This window comes from Simochromis diagramma, unplaced genomic scaffold, assembly GCF_900408965.1.
Source record: "Simochromis diagramma unplaced genomic scaffold, fSimDia1.1 OVJJ01000024.1, whole genome shotgun sequence".
Taxonomy (NCBI): Eukaryota; Metazoa; Chordata; class Actinopteri; order Cichliformes; family Cichlidae; genus Simochromis; species Simochromis diagramma.
In genome coordinates, this window is record NW_024387332.1 from 2,550,295 (window position 1) to 2,567,261 (window position 16,967).

The 16,967-nt window shown below is 40.6% G+C and overlaps 1 protein-coding gene across 2 annotated transcripts in view; it reads right to left on the reverse strand.

Annotated features, from left to right (window-relative positions):
• Nucleotides 1-12,430, reverse strand: part of tbx4 (T-box transcription factor 4) — a 31,839-nt gene extending 19,409 nt beyond the window's left edge. Inside the window, exons 1-3 of one of the 2 annotated variants that reach the window (XM_040006457.1) lie at nt 12,256-12,430; nt 6,072-6,217; nt 5,818-5,912 (exon numbers count right to left, since the gene is read on the reverse strand). In XM_040006457.1, coding sequence (XP_039862391.1) covers nt 5,818-5,912; nt 6,072-6,217; nt 12,256-12,355 — 341 coding nt within the window. In that variant the 5' untranslated portion in view covers nt 12,356-12,430. Of the gene's footprint in view, nt 1-5,817; nt 5,913-6,071; nt 6,218-9,825; nt 10,088-12,255 lie in introns of those variants that run through there. The other variant, XM_040006458.1, reaches the window with a different exon arrangement.
• Nucleotides 12,431-16,967: the final 4,537 nt, after the last annotated feature.

The window sequence follows — 16,967 nt, forward strand, 5'->3', positions numbered from 1 at the left end:
CAAAAATCACATTATGCTGCTAACAGAAGTTCTGCTCTTTGCTAGCACCTGCACAGATAGCACAGGTAGCATGCTAACACTAAGCTAGCTGAGAACCCAGAGCTGAGTGTATGCAGACCCCGGCTCAGCAGCCAGAGCCTGAACTTCAACCAGTAACAAAAGTGGTAATGAGTAGTTCAGCTTAAAGCCTCCCTTTGTACTGGTTCATGTGTCTGAAGTAATAACAGTGGCGATCACTTTGAATTCTCTGTGGGCTGCTTTTCATTTTAGCTGTGTGTCGTCTCTTCATACGGATCAACTAAAAGAAAGACTGGACGTTGCCTTCATTAGGACAGGGACTTGTGTTGGTGTGTGCAACTGTCAGAGGTGGGTAGTAACTAATTAGCAGAGTTGGGCAAGTTTCATTTTGAAAAGTAATTAATTATAGTTACTAATTACTTCTTCAGAAAAGTAACTGAGTTAGTAACTGAGTTACAAGATACTAAAAGTAATTAATTACTTGAAAAGTAACTATTGCGTTACTTAAAAAAAAGTGTTTAACCCTCTGGGGTCCAGGTCATAATTGGCCATTTTTAACTACTTCTGATGTTTCCTCCACATTTCACCTTTACAAACTATTTACTTTGTCTTGTTTGGTATCATTGTTTTCAGCACAGCCTCACGTGTCTGAATCTACAGTTATGTTTTCATTTTGACAGACTGTATTAACACAATTGATCTAAAATTGACAAAAAACATAAAATCAGAGTAGAAAAAGTTATATTTTTTACTGTAACAACCACAAACATGTTTAATGATCATATTTCATAACTTTAGATGCAAATATAAATTGTCAATTTGAAAATCATATGGACAAGTTTTGCAAACAAAGTTATTTGCAGCCATTTACCTTTGACCGTTTTTTTTTTTTAAATAACGGTTTCAAACTGTTTGCGGAACAATCAGCTGTTCTTCAATAAGATGCCACAAATTATTTGTGCCACTCCAAAAAAATTATTTCTGTCCACTATAAAGGAAACATCACAGCCTGATACCTGCAGGTCTGACAGCAGCAGGTGTATCACTCCTGTTTCTACCTGGAGACAGCAGTCGCCTCATTGTTCTGACACACAACACAAAACTATCCACAACACTACACACTAACTACACAAGACAACACATTAACTACACCAAACACGCTAAACATCACAAATCTCTCACATCTCAAAACTCTCTCTCTCTCTCTCTCTCTCTCTCCCTCTTTTTCTGCTCTCTCTCTCTCTCTCTCTCTCTCTTTTTCTGCTCTCTCTCTCTCTCTCTCTCTCTCTCTCCGTCACCCCTAAAACTTCCCCCTCTTCCTAAACAACCAAATGTCATGTTGTCATATCATTTTTTGATTGGTCGACATGGTGCATTTTTCCACCAACACGAAAGGGCTGTTTTTTGTTTGTTTTGGGGGTTATAAGCAGTAGTGGTTTTTGATACGGGCGACACGGGCGGTTGCCCGGGGCGACATCGTGGTGGGGGGCGGATTCACGGGCATCGGCAAAAAAAATAAATAAATTAATTAATTGCTTGTACTCATGCTGCCAGCCAGCGCATATCGGGAATGTCACAGGCACCGATCGGTTTTCTATCGCCCATTTGCTGGGAGTAAGGGCGCCCTCCGTTTGCGAGGTGCGCCTGCTGCTTGCGGCACAGGGAGGAGAGGGCGGGGGCGGGGGAGTCTCTGGCTGGCTGGAGCAGTGTCTAATAACCAACTTGCAAAATAAAACAATTAAAAAAAACCCCAACAAACACTAAAACACCAGACATCATGATACAGACTTATAATTTGCACCGATGTTTTTTCGAAATTCTATACGCGAAAAGTGAGCGCGAGAGCCCTCGGTGCGCCTGCTTGCTGCTGAAGTCAAAGTAAACTTTATTGTCATCTCCGCTACTTACAGCCCAGCATATAGAGAGATGAGACGACGAGGCTCCAGCTACAGCAGTGCAAGTAAACAAAAAACAAATATAAGAAGAGTAAGAAAATAAATATACACTTTAAGACCAGGGGTAAAGGGATCAATAACAATTGAAAATTTATAATTTGATGATTTAAAGTCTCACACACAACCCGTCGAAAGGGGAGGGGCCAGCTGCTTCCAGATAGAGCACATTTCATTCATAATGTTGTAAATCCAAGCCCATTATGGATTCATGATTTGAATCCTGGGTTGTGTGAAATCCCAGAAATACACCTTAGACAAAGTGAATCTTGAACTAAGGTGTAGGTGTGTTAGGTCATGTTGTGGTGATCCTCGGGTTGGGGGGTGATTGTTCATACTGGAGTGCAAAATTAAAACCAATGGAAGATGGACAAGAAAAGTTCAAAGCCATCAGGTGCTCAGTTTAGAAAAAAAGAGAAAAAACAAGCAGAAACGAGCAAAAGATGCAGGTAAGCAGATGTGTGATTGGATAATGGCAAGTCATCCTGAAACTATCAGAATCAGAATACTTTATTAATCTTTAACTAAGGAAATGATGTGGGTTACAGTTGCTCCCAGAAGAAATGGTAAAAATAGCAACAGTAACAGACTAAACTCCAAACAACACATTATGTTACAGATTTTAATATTAATCAGTCATTGTCAGTTGTTGATTCGTCCTGTTCTCATTGTATGACCAATAATGATGGCTGTTTGGTAGCTGTTTGCATACAATGCACACTCTCTCTCTCTTCATATGTGTGTGTGTTTCTCTGGTGAAATTCAGTATGGTTCCGACAACAGTTTTATGTTAATGTACAATCCTTAATGTGCATGTGTGTGTGTGTGTGTGTGTGGGGGGGGGCGCCAAACAGGCTAGGACCGCCACTGGTCATAAGCAGAGAGTGCTTGCTAGCGCTGTCCTTAGACAGTAAAAACGCCAAGTATATATTGTTTATCATGACCCTGTTTTTACGTGGCCTATCAACACAATTTAAAAACTGGCACCTTGTTGCTTTGTCTTTAAGTGGTCATGTGATTGGCTTACCACGACTACTTTACTCTTCCTCAGTCAAACAGCAGCACTCATGCTATTGTTTTGCCCCTGAGCTCCAGGTGTTGTGCTAGAAAGTGATTACCGTCCGCGGGAGCGCGCAGCTGCTTAAAGCTGTAGCGTCCAGATTACTTACAGCTACTTCCTGCAACTGATATAAGATGCGTTAAGCTGAACACAGCTTCAACCGTCTGTTTGTTGAAAAATAGTAACGCGACCACATCGTATTTTCTTGTTAGTAACTGTAACGGCGTTGTAACGATAGAAATAGTAATTAGTTAGATTACTCGTTACTGAAAAAAGTAATGCCGTTAGTAACGCCGTTATTCCCATCACTGCTAATTACATTTACTCAGTTACATTTACTTGAATAATATTATTATGTATGTATGTATGTATGTAAGTATCTCTACTCGAGAAAAAATTCTGGCTACAGTACTCAGTGTGAGTAACTTCAGTGAATGAGTAATAAACACGTTTTATTCAAGAATCCATGAGACAGACACAAACATGCAGTTTATGCCAAAGTGAGACTTCTTTGTTGTTTTAATGTTATTCTGTCTGCTGAGCCTGTTGGGCCATTTGGAGAAGTTACACCATATACGTCACTGCAAGTACTTTGCCCTATTCTGACATATATTTATATTACCTTCTCTAAATATTCGTTTAATAATGATTTGGAAAAATGTTTCTTCTGCTTAGATTCATTATTTTGTAATCATGTTTTTTTATATGTCGTTTATTTTCAAATACCAAAATTTGCGACTGCAGTCTAAGAGTCATGTGATTAACCAGTGAGACAGTATTTCAGGTCATTTTTTGTGCAGTGCACTAAATATGAACAAAATACACAAGAACAAACCTGCAGTTGGTATATAACTGCTGTCCAACCAATCAATCTGCACAGCTTTTGGATGGATTTCCGTTCAGTTTAGCTCTACAGAAATGCACGTCCCCGTGTGGCAGCCATCACATCACCCAGACTTTAATGACCTTAGTTTATCCAGTAGTTTGGTTTACGACTAATTGCCTCCATAGCTCTTTCAGACTTGGATGAACTATTTATTTAGTGCAAATGAATATTAGCATTGTAACATTGCTTTCTAAGATGGTTGACTTTACTTGCTATGAATCATTTTTTTAGCGTCATCATTAGGAGCTTACAGCCATGCTAGCTGCTTTTTGAAGCTGCACTCACCCTGAAGAATAAGACAGACTGGTGTGTGAACCTCAGACGCATTCACGATGATGCATTCTTTCCTTACAACATAATTCCAAGAATTAATCTCTGTATATTTGTTGTGTGTTGTGTTGGGGACAATAAAGTTACCGTTGACCTGTAACCTGCCTCTTTTCGTCTTTCATTTCTTTTCTTTTTATTTATCTACATGTATTTATGACCTCAATGAATGTAATAAATACGTCTGTTGAGAAATTTCTCCAAATTAGTGGGCAAATGCTCACTGCTGTGACTCTCTGTGATACACTTTGAGATAATAAAAAATTAGAAAAATAAAGCAGGGATTGTGTCTGCAGTAATGCCTGGTTCCCACTCTTGGGTGCTTTTTATTGTCTGTTCAAACGACACATTAAATACAATGTTCTACTGCCAAATGCTTTTTGCTGCAGCATGATTAAAATACCTTCTACCGTGATGAGACAGTGAGCACTACATGCACTGCTCATGACGTGCTTAAATAATTCAGTCTGGTGTCGATATCATTTTCATTTTCAGATCTGTTGCTTGTCAGCGATGAAGCCAATTTTCAGCGCGCCCGCTGCAGACTGACTGCAGGTAAACTCCGATAGGTCTTCCAGCACAGCTGCACAGCTACACGACTGTACAACTCTTCAAAGGGCTTTAAGGATTCAGAGCCTACTTTATCAGCTGGACAAGGAAAAGCCCATCTCCTACGGTTATACAGCATTAAGGAAAAAATGTGGTGACCTTTTACATTTTTCGCTGAGGAAAAAAACATCCCGTGAGGAATGAGAGGCGGAGGTCAGTTTGAGAGTGTATTCATTCTCTGGTTAATGTCCAACAGCCTCACTATCTAATCCTCAGGTCGCATTAAATCCAACCAGCCGAGCAGTCATTTGTGTTTTCAATTATGCAGTCGCCGCGGCAGGAACTTTCTGTCTCTTCCTGAAAGACAAAATCATAACTGCCGTACGTTACTACGAGCTGTCTAAACAGATGATCCGAGAAAGATATGATACTCATCTTGCATAATGAATCCATCACTAGAAAATCACTTTGCCTGCAATTTTCCAGAAAGCTATGCATGTTTTCACTCTGAAGACTATCGCTACGTTTCAATATGTTCTATGAATAACAAGGAGCTCGACCGTTTCCAGGTTAGTGTTGACGGGGAGATTCAAATCAGGTGAAAAACTTTTTCAGGTAATCTTTGTGTTTCATAAACTCCACCACAAATCCTGCAATGCAGTAATGCAGTACGTTAATGTAGCAACAGCAGAAAATACCTTTACTGTAGAGATTTAGGCAGATGTTTAATATTTCTTCTTTGACTCCACGTCTGAACAAACTGTTTATTCCAGTGCTTATACCTGACAGCAGACACTGGCTGGTTCACGTGTTCCAATATCCAAACAAAAATGCAGTAATACAAGGGACTGAAAAAACCATGAGAAATTGTACATTTTCTTAGATTACATTTTGAATGTAGCTCTTTTGAAGTATTTTTACACTAGAGTATTTACTCTACTGTAAAATGGAAAAAATACTGCAAACATGAACTCAAACATTTCTTTTAATTTTTTTATGGTTCATCAGAAACATGCCTCACTCACCTCCCCGCTTTAGTAATGATCATCTCTGTACCGGCCTCGTGGAACTTCTTCCACAGCTCCCTCTCGTGAAGGACGACCTTAATGTTCTCAATGTTCTGAAGGAAGAGTCACAGTTACAATCAAAACTACTCAGACCATCCAAGAAAATGCAAAATAGTTGCATATAAACACCAAATGGAGCAATTTATAAATCAGCCTAAAGCGTACTATTTCACAGTCCATCCAGAAGATGCAAGATTGCCCTCCGTGCGTACCTGGTCGGGCTCGGTGGAGCTGGGAACGGTGGGAGCTGTGGACAGGCCCAGTCGCGACTGGTCTGGAAGCAGATCCGTCTCCCCGCCGGTCTGGAGCCGGCTCACATGTTCGTCCGTCACAGTTGAAGCTTTCTCCTGAAGCATCGCTGCAGGATTAGAAGAATACCCAGCTGTCAGATTTATCAGTGAGCAGCAGTGAAAGCAGAGGGGAACTGCCACTGTGGGTCAGACCTGGCACAGGACATTTTCCAGATGTAATGTAGCCTCATGTCATATACAGTTTATAAAGTATACTCCTATATATATTCTATTACTGTGAGACAGCATTGGCCTTAAATCAGTGGTGCCAAGAACTTTATTAAGCTATGGTCATTTTTTGCTATGTAATGATTAATGTGGAAGCAAAACTTTATTTCAAAGTTTTTGTTTTTCATTAAATGTTTTAAACACTAGTTTTTATTAACTTAAAAAATGATCTGAAATGAAACAACTCTCCCTTTTATTCAACAACAATTCTATCTTTTTGCCACACCTTTGTGTGTTTTTTACACAAATGTAACAGATTGCACGTCAGTGTGAGTGCAGATCACATGTTGTGCGACTGTGAGCCTGCACAGCTGCGGGCCATCATCTTACATATTTAGGTTTTTGAATTTAAATATGAATTTCTAAGATTTAATTGGAGTGTGTAAAACTTCCCCCTTCTCCAAAATAAAAACGTCCAGCTAAGCTTTTGTAGTATGAAGTCAGGTTTCCATCACAGACCGCACACTTTTTGCCAATGAAAGATTTTCTATTTGAATGACATTTTTAGACCCAATTGAAGCTTTTTTGAAAAAGTGAATGCTATATATAGGCAGCCTTTATTTTTGTAGTTGAAATCTTTGGTTTGGGCTGGGTGTGCAGGTACCACTGGCTGCTGTTGTTGATAAATTCTATGGAGGAAACCTGAGCCAAGTAGTGGTTTAATACTGGGCATACAAACAGAGAGACAAAAATGTTGAAAATACAGTGATAATATTCAAGTGGCACAACAGAGGAATGAGGTTTCAATATTTCTCTTCTCTCCTCACACGCTGTTTGCTTTTAAGTCGATATCAACAATGCATCAGCACAATTTTCCGTTTGAAGTTCACACCAGTAATGAGGCAAACATTTTTCTGTTAACTGAGGGTCACAAAACTCTCTGTGCTACTGAGCTACTCTGTACTGCTCCATTTCATCCATTAATCTAGAGAATGCCAGCACCTGAGGACCATCTCATGTGAACCTCGGCCCGTAGAGACTTAAACATGTTTAGCTCCGTGACAGCCAAGCTCAGACTTTATTAAAGATTTGTGCACGAGACTCCACAAAAGGGTCAAAGTCTCAGCAGTAAATTAGGCTGACACACTGTACAGTGAACATCGCTGCAGCTGAGAGTGCAGCTCTGAAAGGCTGAAATCTTTATTTCGATTTGAAACACAGAACTGTTAACAGAAAAAAAATCAAGTCAAAGTAATACATCGTTAAAATGGGAGACTCGTCCTTGTCATTATTATTTTGCCCTCACATGTACAGAGTCACTGCGGCTGTTTCTGCTTCTGTTCCTGCCTCAAACCTCGATGCAGCTCTCTGTGTGCTTCGTACTGCAAGTTTACAACTATTACTTCTGCTTCAGATGCTTTTGTTTAACTCCACAAGGTTAGACAAAGTCTAACTACAGTTTAGTTTTCAGGTCATTTCTAATGGTTGGAAATGCTTCTGTACTTCTGTAAGGCAAAAGCTGCTCAGAGTATGCTAGTGTGAAACCTGTTGCCGCGGTCTCCTAGCCTCAGGGCTGCACGCTGTGGACGTGAGCCTGTAAACATAGAGAAACCACTCTCTTAGCCATGAAACTGGAGAGGTGGCATCCAGTGTAAACGGACGGAGACCTTTGTGAAAGCTAATAAAGATAAGATCTGACGAAGAAACAGCTACAAGCTTTTTTTCTTTTCTCTTTTTTGTACAGTGTGAATCTAGGCCTTTCACTAGTTCTGTTTAACTGATGAGCACAAGCCAACAGCGCATGCATGAGCCTGTTTCTGTCTCACACACAACATCCAATCTGAGGACTATTCCGGACATATTTCTGTCCGTTATAACATTTCGATAGACTGTAAATAAATACATGAAAACAAATCCATGGCACCAAATATGTTTTCAGCATCTAAAGGTTTTATTTAAACATGTAAATCCTGAAGGGAGTCTGGTTTGTTCCTGCTGCTTACAGGGAGAAATGATCATCTAAATGAATCTGCTTGGAAAATATTATAGTGCACTGAAAACAAAGAAGTAATGGCTGTGCAGCAAAGCAAGCAAGAAACAGGGGAAACAAACTGCACACGAATACAGATGAGCTGCTCATTTAACTGCAAAGCTTCACTTTTACTTGTCTTGCAAGCAGGAAAACTGTTCGGCCGAAGGCCTCACAGAAGAAAGTCGTGAAACTTGGCAGCCATCTTAAAGCACCAATCATTTTGAACCTTTGCATTTTGAAATGAAAATATCATGCAGAAAATCACAGGTCAAATCTCATTTTTAATAAAACAATAAAATAATAAAACAATTAAAGGTTCTGCCACAAAATAAGGTTTTCAATGTTCCCCTGTGGGAAACACTGCAACAACCGTCTATGCTGGTGTGGCGTTCTCTGACACATTTAACTTAGATGTCTCCTGTTTATGATGCCACGCTACAGCCAGCATCAGTGGGCCTGTTGTTCACATATTTTCCAGAGGTCTGCAGAAAGACTGCAGAGTTTGAAGTAGCAAATACCAAAAGCCTAAGACGCTAAAAACAGTGCGTGTGTGTGGAGATGTGCTAACTGTGTGAGGCAGATGTAACACATTTCAATCTGCCGCCATTTTGTGTCAACAGCTCTGAACCATGAAGGCCCGGCATCAGTGCTCAACACGTCCTTCTCAACAACAAACAACGTTAGCTGATGAGGACATAAAGAAAACACCTTCCACTGCTTCTAATCAGCTGACAGCATTTAAACCTCAATGCAAACAAACGAAAACTCCTCAAAATAAAATAAGCAAATACTGATGCATGGAAACAATAAAGCAATTGTCTGGCTTTTAATCTACGTCATTTTTTAGTGTAAAATGCAATGATCACAGCAGCTTGCATATTTCTTATTAAAGCTGGGCTTCCAATAATATTTTAAAACAATCAAAAAAACTGAACACGAAAAGCTTTCAAACCAGCCTCCATTCAAAACAAATATTATAAAATATATGAAGTGAACCATGCATTTTGAAATATTTTAAATAGCAGTATCATTAACTAATTACTTTTAAGCTGGTGTGTGAAAACTTCCAAGCACAGGCCAGTGTTTGTAAAGAAAATGTGAAAGTCAGCTTTCTTAATAATGTTAAAGTAATAATAATAATAATAATAATAATAACAGCCAGTCAAAAAAGTCAGCATGCACATGTTCTGAAATAAATAAATATCAATAAAAACAAGTAAATAAAGATAGAAATAAAAAGCTAGACTTGCTCATCCCAGCTCTCATTCAGTCTGGCTGTCTCTCTCTCTCTCTGACTGTCAGTTTCAGCGCTTCCTTGTCAGATTTCTCTGTGGACTGAGTACAGTGGGTTAATTACAGTGGGTTGATTCTCCCACAGAGTATCACACTCTGGATGACACAGCATTGCTCTCCCCTCTTGAAACAAACAGCACTATTTACAAGTCGGTCGGCAGCGCGGACGCTTCTCTACTGTACCTCACGCAGTCAGCTATCATCTGCTTAAATCCATCTCCGCGCACAGCAGCTCGGTCCTCGGCCTGCAAACAGCAGGGTTCCTCCCCTTCCCACCGCGGCTGCACGTGCTTTTAGAAGATAACTGCTCGTCTCGAGCGCTGTGCTGACGGCTGCAGCGGCGGCGGCTGTCCGCTGGGAAGTGCCGGTCGGTTCGGCTGCCTTAGTGCCTTTCAGCTTCTCTATCGACAAGCCGCGTTCTGCGCCTGTGCAGTGCGCACTTGGAGCTCTGAGGGGGGATCTCAGTGGGTTATTTTCTTGGAAACACACACACACACACACACACACACACACACACACACACACACACACACTGCAACAAGAGCTTTGCTACATTGCTACACGCAGTAGCTCAGTCCCCCTCGGTGTGTGAAAGCAGCAGGGAGAAAGTGATTCGTTGCCCACTGCTCCTCTCACCGGGTCAGCCTTACAGCTGTGGTGTAGAAACGGTGCCCTCCTCTGAGCCTTGGTATCTTGGTAGCATTCCCAACACCACCAGACTATAATGTGCATTATTATTATTATTGCGTTTTCATTTGAATGCATGTCTGGTAATTATCTGGTAATTGCTGTATCAACCCTCGTCATTGCCTCGGGTCAATAGGCCGGACTGAACCTATGCTGACTAAAGTGAGGCTTTAATGTAAAACCAAGTACAACCAGTGAACAAGACAATATTCATAAAATATTGTAGAAGATAACCCCGGCCTTCACTCGCCTCCACGGGGCTTGGTGGTGACCCTGACTCCCCGTCCACGATAACCCACCTCATGAACCAGGGTAGCCCCCAAAACACTGTTCCCCCACCCGACATGAAGCCACGAAATTATTCAAAATACATTCTAACAACTTGTGCGTGTAACCACCAATATAGAGCTTTGTAACATACAATGGAAGCTCACACTGAAAACAGCGAGCTGTGTGCTACAGTAGCACATAGGCCGCGGTGGATTTCTATTAACAGCCTCACAGCGGTTTAATAGAGCGCTCGCATTACTTGTGCCACTGCAGACATTGTGATTAATATGTCACTTGCAAATATGCACTGGCCCAAACCAGCGATTACCTATTAGGAATCCTGGATTATTCATAACATTTAATTATTTATTTTGATCAGCATGTATATAATAAACGCTGAATGAATGTTTTATCGAGACCACAAGTAGATCATGGCTACTCAAATAACTGAAAAGACATTTTGAAAGAAAATAAACCCTCGTAAATTCTACGTTTAACAAGGTTAAATACATGGATTAAATTAAAGAAAAAAAAATAAAAACTTTACGCATTAAATGGGTTTAAATGACTCTTCCATCTCCATAAAGACCCGAATGTAAAACCACTTGAGAATAATGTTTAGGAAAATGAGGTAGTGTTGAGAGCCGTTTTGTCAGTGTGTGTGTGTGTGTGTGTGTGTGTGCGGTAATAACCCAGCAGCAGCAGCAGCAGGCATCCTTCTGCACACTGCCACATGCAGCAGGGCTGACGCGGAGGCCGCGCTGGGTCTGCAGGTGAAATATACGCTGTGGCTTCGCGTTAAATGAAGCGTGAATCTGCAGCGCGTCTATAAATCAGATGCCAGCGTGACTTATATGTCTGCTTGGTGACACGAGCGCATGAACGGCCCCGGTTGTCACTCAGCTGTGTGTGTGTTTGCAGCTCTGCTCCGCTGCCTTTCCAAGCAGGCTGATAGCGCTGCTGACAGACTTTCTCCAACTCCTGAAGAGCGGAGAGTGAGCTGCTTTATTCTCCAACCTCAAACTATTAACTCGACACACATTCTCACCCTGCCTCACTCACTATAAACACCACCGTTTATGCTCAATTTAACCCAAATAAATACATTTCTCTGTCTTTTTATTTTTTACCTTGTACCTTGAGTTTGCTGGCTCATTAAACTCTCAGAAGTAAAAGAAACGCGCAAGAAGTGTTTGTCTGTCTCCACCACAGAAACTGCAAAAGCCTTCATTACGATGTAGCCGCGTTTATCTGCGCATACGCCCTTATTGTGTCACAGCCAATTAGCCAATCAGTTCAATTAACCAGAAAGCAATTAGACTAAAGCCTGAACCCTTTCAAACCACACAAATGTGCGTGTTGTACTCTCAGGAGAAGTGTGAACCTCGTGTAGCGCGGCTCGATCAATATCAGAGAGTTTGGAAATTCACAAGACTTTAAATATTTAAGTGCGTGAAAAACTTGCGTGAAAGTGTTTAAGTGTTTTCACAAGTAACTTAAAAAAATGTGTTCAAATACTAAAATAACTGCATTTGTACTTTTTGACGGGCTTTAGTTTGACACAGACGCAGCACACTGAACTGTAAAAAGTAATTCCAATAACAGATCATAATACACAAAAAAACTGCTTATTTTGTTATTTGGCGAGCTTCTTACCTCCCGTCCTCCTCTCTGCGCTGCCTGACCTTTGTACTCCTTCAGCCTGCTCTCCAGTCTTCAGTCCTCCCTGTGCCACACTCGTGCAGCACCTCTGCATCTGCTGCAATCAAAGAACTTCAGTTTTTTCTTCTTTAATAGATGTATATAGCGGCAGATTAGAGCTGGCCTTCTTGGAAGGGAATTAAACCTCCACGGACTCCCACTGTCACGTGATTGGAGCAGAAGGAGGTTTCGGCTGTAGTCAGTCTGACACCAGCGTTGGACTGGGAAATATGACTTCCAATTGGTGATCAGTGATGGGAGGCAAACACCACCATTCGATTCATGTTCTGTGAATTATTTTTACAACATTATTTCGCTCCTTTTGCGCTACTTGTTACTAAGCAACACAACTAACATCCATTCTACAGACCCCCAGCCAAACGAACTGCATGCAGGTATATTTATGTGCTAATTATCGTCCACAAACCATTAATCTTTAAATCAGGTGACTGTGAATGTGTCAAATTTATTTCCTTTGTTGATAACAAAAATTCAAATACATCTGCTGAAGTTTAAAAACCGATTTAATAACGCTACATTTTCTTGAAAGTGTCACATCACTAAAAGCAAAGGAAATGTTCTTGATGTAGAGCTAAAATAATAATAATAATAATAATAATAATAATAATAATAATAATAATAATGTGTATGCATAAATATGTGAAATTAGTAATTTTTGGAACAAGGTGTGAGAGTGTATCAGTATAATATTATTAAGCTTATTATCAGATCTGAACTGTTAGACACAAATGAAATGTTTTTTTCAACACAAAATCTTCTGAACTGTCTGTGGCCCTTCTTATAATTCTGTGTTAAATATTTCATGTCTCCATTCAGTCTTATGTAATCCATAGTTAAAAACCAGTCATGCTGCTGCTTTGGGGATCTGGGATGAGACTATTTTCAGACTAAGTCCACCACATCATACAGAAACTCCAAAAATATCAGTTGAGCTGTTTACCTTGTCTACTTGATAATGTTCATTCTCAAAATGATGCAGTGCTTCAGTTAATCTGAGGCATAGCTACTGATGAAGTGTGTGTGTGTGTGTGTGTGTGTGTGTGTGTGTGTGTGTGTGTGTGTGGGTTGTGTAGTTAGTGCACATCACCAAATTCTGTTTCCTTCTTTTTTTTCTAGTCAAAATGGCGGAAGCCGAGTCTGCTGTAGATGGATACAGTGTGTCAGCCCCCTCCCCATTCTCTGCCATAGCTTCATTTCTAATCACTCATTGGTCACTTTTACTTCTCCCGGCCAATGTTGAGCCTTAAGTGGCTGCAGTGCGTCACAGACGAGGTGGAGATTTCTGTTTCAGTTCCCCTCCTCAGGCCTCCGCTGTATTATTGTTCGTGGCTGACCTCCAGTATGTTGCACAAGAAAACTTTAGCACATATTTGGATGGAGGTATTGTGAACATTATCTTGTTGAGTATTCCGATGGAATATTTTCACTGCCTAAGGATGTTAAAGGTGGTGTTGCTCTAATGTGATACACAATAATGAATTCTACTGTCCTCTGTGTTTTGTCTGTAAGAAACCATGAACAATGATTATTTAGAATAAGTTACTGATAGATAATTACTGGCCTTTTTTTTTATCCCAGAGCTTGAATCTTCAGTCTTACAATCTCATTAGCATCATTCCCAGTCTGCTGATGCTTTCAGCTGCTTTGCTCTGGAAAATAACACCAGACGACAAAGTTAGGGATAGGCAGGACAAGATAATGGAGCACTGACCCGCCGAAGAGTAATATACTTGTTGTCAAGATTTGGCAGAGATTAAAGCCCAGTAGGCTGTTGTAGCCTCACTTAGTGGTCAAGCTGCAAACAAAAATAACTGGCAGTGTTTAGTGTCTCCACTCAGAAGATGTGGTGCTGATGGAAAAAGTTAGACCAGGTAACCCAGGATATTTGGGTTCAATACGAGTGCTTTACTGAAGTCTAGTTTAGATCTAAGCACTGCATCAAAAAAAGAAAAAAGAAAAGTAAAGCTTTGCACTGATTTGAACTTTGTTTTTTAAAGATTGAGTTTTTGATTTCACTTTGTAGCAGCTAAACAGTTTGGCTGCTTTACAGTGATTACTCAGGAGGACGGGATCATTGTCAGCACTCAATTTTCAACTTTCCAGTTGGTTAGTACAAATGCCAGATATGCTACAGAATACTCGGTCATGTAAAAAACAGGCGTGTTTATTCCAAATTATTTTATTTAAAAATTCTGTAACATGATATTTAAGTGGTTTCATAGCAATCTGAATTTACACACTCTGTAATGTTTAATCAACATTTCTAAGTCAGCCTGAAGCCTTTTCATTTTGGACACTTAACAAACTTTGGCAGGAACAAACTTCCTGCTGTCAAATTATTGCAATGAAAATGTACATTTTCTCTTATGTGATAGTGAAACAATATAAAGCATATATACTGTATTTACTGCAGCTATTTATGAGCGCTGTATGTTAGATGAGGACTGCCCGAGCAGCAGGCAACAGTTTCATTGTAAATAAAATAGTTTCAAAAGTTTATGCCTGAAGCTACACCTGGTTGGTTGGTTTGAGTGGAAAACAGCAGAGACACATCTCCGTGTTCCTGTTGCGCTATAGTTCTTTTATAGCAGCACAGATCTCACTATTTCTAGCACTTTTTATATGAATCGGTGAGATTATGGTTAGTCGCACTAATAATAAAGCAGTTTTTTTCACCAACATGTTTATTAGACTTTTTGGCTTGGGTAGATCAGTGACTGTACTATCAGTTAGAATACATTCTAGAAAACCTCCAAAATTAAACTCTACTTAGAATTTTTTCCCTCATCTTATGGACTTAAGTCCAGACACCAAATAACTCTCATATGTATAATGTATGTTGAAAAATACCTGAAATACTGGCAAAGCTTTCCTGCAGTCCTATTCTGAGTCTAAAACATGATTCAGCAGGAAAAAGCTTCAAGTTCTAGGAAACATTTCCTTCTATAAAGATATGGTTGCTTTTTAAAATCTTAGCTTCACACGATATACTGCAGTGTTGTTTTGAATGTCACGGAGTACATCTTCATTATACGCAGGGATTAAGCTCTGTGGTTGGATAACATCAAACTCTAAATCCTCTGTGGCCAATTAATAGAAGTGCAGTGGTTTGGGTTTCTGCAAAGGCATTTAAATGCAGTCTCTAACTCTGGTTTGACACTTTGGGAAGTTAGCCGGGTGTTTCCTGTGGCAAATTTTCTACATGTGGGCATCTATGCCTCTAGTGGCAGGAATGTGACTGTTCCCTTATAGTGCAGAGAATAACTGATTTCCCTGAAGTCTCTTTAATTTTTTGACAGTTGACCGAGACTTAAAGATGGTGTTTTCTTTTATTTAGACCCCCACAGTGCCCAAATTCCCGAGCACTAAATCCACTGACACAGACTCAAAGAATGTTTGAAGCTATCCATCCTCAGTGTTGGCTCTGCTTACACAGACTGCGGCCTCAGAGCAGTTACTCCACAACTACAACTCAGAGCAAACAGTAAGGCGTGGAGCCACCTAGCTCCATCACACATAAGGGAAAACGAAGTAACAACCTAAACCCGTATCCTCCTGCTTGCTATCATTAGCAAGTGTGAACTGATGGAGGTGCAACACAGGTCACAACACAGCACTTGAATAATACAAACTGGTGCCCTGTCTAGCAGGGTTACAGGTTCTTTAAAACTGTTCCTGTTTATTTGGCCTCTTTCTTTCTGCTCCATCTCACAAGCTCTGGCGTCTCACTAGTTCCCCAGTGCTTGTATTTAAACAGTGTCATGCCTTTTGTTTTTCTGAAGTAAGCCCCTGGACTCTTTGAAGTGTGCGCCATGTTTGCACTGAGTGCGTTTAATTTGGAGCCCAGCTTGATGATATTAGTGTCAGGGTCAATTGCTGATTTCAGTTGGACTTTAGAGACTGCCTGGCTGGCGGTATGTAGGCATCATGTGCTGCTCAGTTCAAGATCTGGTCAAAGCCATAGTCTTAGTAACATTCACGTACACACTGCAGCTCCTTCAGCTTCTCTGATCCCCGAACATGTGACAGGCCAGACATGGGACCTGGTTATCCTGCTGACTTCACAGACCTAAACCCAGCACAGTGGAAGCAGTCGGTCAGACCTCCCATGACGGAACCTCCGAAATCCTTCGCCGACTTCTTCCTCCTCATCGATTCATCAACGCACCAGGCCCCAGAGTCCGTGTTCTAGTTGTGCCTCGGTGAAATGGCTTTGCCATGTGCATAGAACGTGGAAGTGATACATTTGGACTTTCCCTTCTGCCTTTTATGTGGCTCGCGAAAAGCAGATGTGGGTCAGAGATGGCTGGCTCTTATTTGACTCTTGCTTATTAAACCAATGATTTTGTTCAGGAGGAAATGGAACTTCAAGTGAATGAATTCATAAACCTGGGACTTTAAAGGGCTGCAACTTCTGACCAACAGGTGTTGGGAGAAGAGCCAAAAATGCAAGAGTACAGTAATCTTTATCCAACACAACTCATGCTTTTATGTCTTTTTCTACAAGTTTTTTCTTTTGTTTGTTTGTTTTTTTCTCTTTGAGATACTCAAGTTCTGATGTTCCTCAAACTCCCCCTGTTGCTGCACAGTTGTCACTGTAACAGTCGGAGCTAAAAGCAGAACAGCAGTGTTTGCCTGTGACAAAC